Genomic DNA, 5,216 nt, shown 5'->3' on the forward strand with positions numbered 1-5,216 from the left:
GCAAACAACAATACAACAACAACATATAAGGAATGGGCTAAAAAAAAACCCAACTCACTGCCATTCAGTCAATTCCAACTCATGGCAACCCCCAGTGAGTTTTCAAGGCTATATAAATCTTTACAGAAGCAGACCACTCCATCTTTCTTCCACAGAGCAGTTGGTGGGTTCGAAGCACCAACCTTTAGGTTAGCAGCCAAATGCCTTGACCACTATACAACCAGAGCTTCTTAAACAACGGGCTAGGGAGAATCAAGTGGAAGTGGGGAAACCAAGCAGCACGTCAGGTGAGAGATGATAGCAACGGGCACTAGACTAGTGCCAATGAAAAGCAAAAGCAGAAATCAAACAGGATTCCTAGGTACATAATACCTCCTAAATAATTTTCACAAAAGAAGAAACATTTACAAAGACAAAATGACAGTAAACACATTTCATCCCATTGATAATAAGAATCCATACATCTATACCCAGTAACCAGACTGGACTTCAGAGGCAAGAAGCTGAACAGGTCCCAATTTCACTGACTCTCACCTTCAAGATTCCTTTCGGAAGAAAAGTTGATGTGGATATGAAATTTCCAGTTCTTTGCAACAAGTCATCTTCATCCTCTTCACTTTCATCTAAGTCAAATAAACCCACAAGGCTGATCTTTAGAATCAATGAGATTGTCCTTTTCTTATCCCAAAGTTTTATATTTCACACTTCAACTTCCCTCCCAGCTTTCCAACCTCAATAACTTTTTAAAAGGTACAGATAGTAAAAGCCAAACAGCAATCTGTATTTGAAAAAAAGGAAAAAGATGATAAAGAGCTCAACATAAATGATTAAAAGTAAAATTTGTCTCTGGAAAGACACAAACACACACATAGACAGCAACTAAAACAACATGAAATGAAACAAAGTTGAAATGAAGTCAGCACTTAATTTAAAAAGAACAACACATAATTATGGCAAAACCGGCAACAGGGTGGATAGCAAATTAAGCTTAACTGTGCACCTGAAGAAAAGCTGGAACTTTCAGGAGACTGAAAGACCAATGTCAGCACACACTGTATTATAACTTCAAAGAGCCAAGAGAGATGGTCTCCCCTAGAGAGGACCAGTCACTTTAGTAAAGAAGCCCAGAAAAGTTTTTAAAAACATGGGCTAAAAGGCAAAACCTAGAGCTAGGAGCCCTCTCAGTTTATTGAGGAACTCTGGTAAACTACCCAGGCTTTGTTCCAAAGTGGCAAAAGGCAACACCCTAGGATTAAGGGTGAAATCAAAGAATTATAAAAAAATCTGCCAGGGTCTGAGACCCAGCTTTGAATCATCACAATCCACCACTGGATAAAGAAGCTCTGGGATTGCTAGTGACCCTTGCCCAGTCACCTACCTGGAAGAAAAAAAAAAAAAAAAAAAAAACCTCTATAGAGAAAGATAAGGAGCTCTGGTGGTATAGTGGGTAAGGCATCTGACTGTTAACCAGAAGGTCAGTGGTTCAAACCCACCAGCTGCTCCATGAGGCAATCTACTTCCATAAAGATTTACAGCCTTGGAAATCAATGGGGGTTGCTATGAGTTATAATCAACTCGGCGGCAGTGGGTTTGGTCTTTTTTTGGTACAAAGAAAGGTAACAATCTTAGGCCTCTAACTAGTCATCAGTTTTCATATATAATGTCTAGCACTCAAGGAAAAATAACCGTATCAGTATTAATGCATAAGCTAATTTGACTGAAAACCAAATGGAAAAATAGATGATCCCCACAGAAGCTCCAGTTAATGAAGTCACCAAACAAAGTTTAAGAATATCGAGCTTATTATGTTCAAAGACAACAGAAGATAAGATTCAGAATTTACCCAGAGAACTGCAGGCTCTCCTTGCCATCCATCCTATTCTGACTCATAGTGACCCTGTAAAACGGAGCAATACTGCCCTGTAGGGTTTCCAAGGCTATAATCTTTACAAAAGAAGCCCTGATGGCACAATGATTAAATACTCAGCTGCTAACTGAAAGGTTGGTGGCTCAAACCCACTCAGTGGCTCTGCAGAAGAATGACCTGGCGAACTGCTGCAGTGGAGGTTCCAAACCAAACTTAAACCACTGCCATGGAGTTGACTCTAACTCACAGCAACCCTACAGGACAAGAAGAGAACACAGGGTTATAAGGCTGTAATCTTTACAGAAGCAGACTGCCTCATCTTTCTCCTGTGCAGTAGCTGGTAGGTTTCAACTGCCGACAATCTGGTTAGCAGCCTAATGCTTTAACCACAGTGCCACCAGAGCGCCTCCAGAAAAGATTACAGCTCAGGAAACCAAGCTTAGGGGCAGTTCTACTCCTTCACACAGGGTTAAGTAAAAATCAGCAATGATACCCAACAAGAGCAATCTCTAAAGAAGCAGATTATCTCATCTTTTTTCTGCAGAACAGCTGGTGGGTTTAAACTGCTGACCTTTTGTTAGCAATTAAGTGATCACCCACTATGTCACCAGGGGCTCCTCACCAGAGAAGTAAACCAAATCAAACTCATTGTCATCTAGTTGATTCCAACTTAACAGCGACCCCCCATGAGGTTGCCAAGGCTGTAAATCTTTATGGAAGTAGATTGCCCCATCTAAATTTTATATAGCAGCTAGTGGGTTTGAACCGCTGACCTTCTGGTTAGCAGCCAGATGCCTTCTCCATATGCCACCAGAGCTCCATCACCAGTGAACTAGAATCTATGTAAAAGAAAAACTAACTCAACACACAACATCTGAAAATAACAATATATTAAATTAAGTGGATGGTTTTAACAACATATCAAAATTAGCTGCAGGTAGAGATACCAAATCAAAAAACCAAACTCGTGCCGTCAAGTTGGATCTGACTCACAGCGACCCCTCCTTGGGTTTCTGAGGCAGTATCACTACAGAAGTAGATTGCCCAGCAGGCAGAGATAGTGGTGTGCAGAATGGATCAGAAAACTAAATGAGTTAAAAACATGTAACATGTATGTAACTGAGCTCCCAGAAGAAAAGGAGACTAGAAAAGAAACTGTATCTGAAGGAACAACATCCATGAATTTCTGAAACTTACAAAAGCCCTAAAGCCAGATTTAAAAGCACTATAAAAATCAACCTGAAAACAAAGCAAGCCAAAAAAGGGATGGTAAATTAACAAAACAACAGCAACTACAACCAATCTATGACCTTAAGGAATTAATCACTGATTTTTTGGACATATATCATGACAGTATTGTGGTAATGTCTAAAAGAGGAATAACTGTGTTAAAAGATACCCAGTGAAGCATGTATAGATATTTTTTTAAAAAAATCACAGTGATTAATATGAAGCTGTGTTCTAGTCACTCCTCTGCCAATAAAAAGTTTTTTCTGGCTAGGTCATTTTATTTCTTTGAACCTCACTTTCCTTATCTGTAAAAGGAAGTTATTGGACCAGGATATACAGGATGGTAGTGGACTGGTTAGTTGTTACCAGAATTAGTTTCCTTTTCCTCTTAGGCACAAAGGAAAACTACACTTCCTGGCATCCCATGCAGTTAGTGTGGCCTTGTGACTGAGGTCTGGACAATAAACTGTGGGTGATATGTACCACTTCCAGGACAGACCCATAAAAACTGCCTTTGAGTTTTTTTTTTAAAATCTCCATAAGCCAAATGGATGTCAAAATCTTGGGCAACTATGGAAAATGCAGTCCAAAGATGGCAGAACCACTATAACTTGGGTCTTGAAGTAGAGCAGAGAGCAGCCCAATTTTATGCGCATGAAAAACAACTTGCATAGAATTAAACCATTGGTATCTAGGATTTTGTTTGAACAGCTAGCATAACCTTACCCATAATTACACAGATCTAAAATGTTATGATTCTGTAGATGATGTAGTATAAAATGAGTAATAATAATTTCCTAAAAAACAGCCAGATTAGCTATCAATGTTTTCAGAAGGGATTTTGAATCAAGCAATTACAATACCATCCATTTTTCCTTCATCTCATGCAGTAATGCAACATAGTTGTTTAGGAGGAAACACCGTAAAATCGTCCACCCTCATTTTCCTCTCAGAGAATATTCTATCGTATAAGCCTTACACAACTGAAAAAGACTTCCTTCAGAGAAATGGCAGATGTTAAAACCAGACATACCTGAAACATCAAAACACAGGTTTTGATGAGCCTGGTAAGAAAGTTCAAGTAGTAACAGAACAGGAAGAGGAATTTATTTACTAACTTGAACAGGAATTTATTTACTAACTTAAACACTCACACTCACCCTCTGAAGATTTTTTCCGCCTAGTAGTTTCTGCCCACGCAGGTACGCCCCCCATGGCATGCTGAAATCTAATAAAAAGTAGAAAAATAAAATTTTATAATATATTTAAAGATCATAATTTAGACAACCCTTCAAAGTACATACAAACTCTCTTCTAAAGAAGATACTGTCTATAACAACAGAAACACTACACACATAGTCCCAACCTGCCTATACTGGAAACTTTTAGGAATCTCTGACCATCTAAAGTAGACCTCGATACAGATTCCTTAATTATTTATGTCTAGTTATTTGTTCTTATCAACTAACTTACTCAGATCTTGGAGACTGATAAGTTTCTTCACAGATATAAACTAATGCCATAATATTTAAGAGTACATGACAGATCTGAAAGAAAAATTACCACATTGCTAAGAATATACAAAACTTCATCAAATCCAAATATAAAGCAAGAACCTTAGGATGAGTGGAGAAATGTGGACTGGCCTATTAGATATTTTCTTAGGTATGAAAATGATATTATAGATATGAAGGAAAATGTTCTTAATCTTAGATGATGTACACTGAGGAATTTAGGGGTGAAGTGTACTACTGTCTGTACCCTACTCTCAAATGTTGTTGTTAGGTGCCATCGAGTCATTTCCGACTCATAGTGACCCACGCACAGCAGAATGAAACACTGCCCGATCCTGCGCCAGCTCCATGATCCCTGCTCCATGAGCCCATCATCGCAGCCACTGTGTCAATGCATCTCATTGAAGGCCTCCCCCTTTCGTCAACCCTCCACTCTACCAAGCATGACATCCTTCTCCAGGGAATGGTCCCTTCTGACACAACATGACCAAAGTAGGTGAGACGAAGTCTGGCCATTCTCACTTCCAAGGAGTATTTCGGGTGCACTTCCTCCAGGACAGATCTGTTAGTTCTTTTGGCAGTCCATGGAACCTTCAGTATTCTTC

At 39.3% G+C, this 5,216-nt stretch overlaps 1 protein-coding gene across 1 annotated transcript in view; it reads right to left on the bottom strand.

Annotated features, from left to right (window-relative positions):
• The window catches only part of UTP18 (UTP18 small subunit processome component), a 55,379-nt gene that overhangs the window by 37,242 nt on the left and 12,921 nt on the right, over positions 1 to 5,216 (bottom strand). Inside the window, exons 2-3 of the mRNA XM_007942166.2 lie at positions 4,258 to 4,325; positions 535 to 623 (exon numbers count right to left, since the gene is read on the bottom strand). Coding sequence (XP_007940357.1) covers positions 535 to 623; positions 4,258 to 4,325 — 157 coding nt within the window. The remainder of the gene's footprint in view (positions 1 to 534; positions 624 to 4,257; positions 4,326 to 5,216) is intronic.

Source organism: Orycteropus afer, unplaced genomic scaffold (assembly GCF_000298275.1).
Source record: "Orycteropus afer afer isolate SDZICR_OR568_19922 unplaced genomic scaffold, OryAfe1.0 scaffold00085, whole genome shotgun sequence".
Lineage (NCBI taxonomy): Eukaryota > Metazoa > Chordata > Mammalia > Tubulidentata > Orycteropodidae > Orycteropus > Orycteropus afer.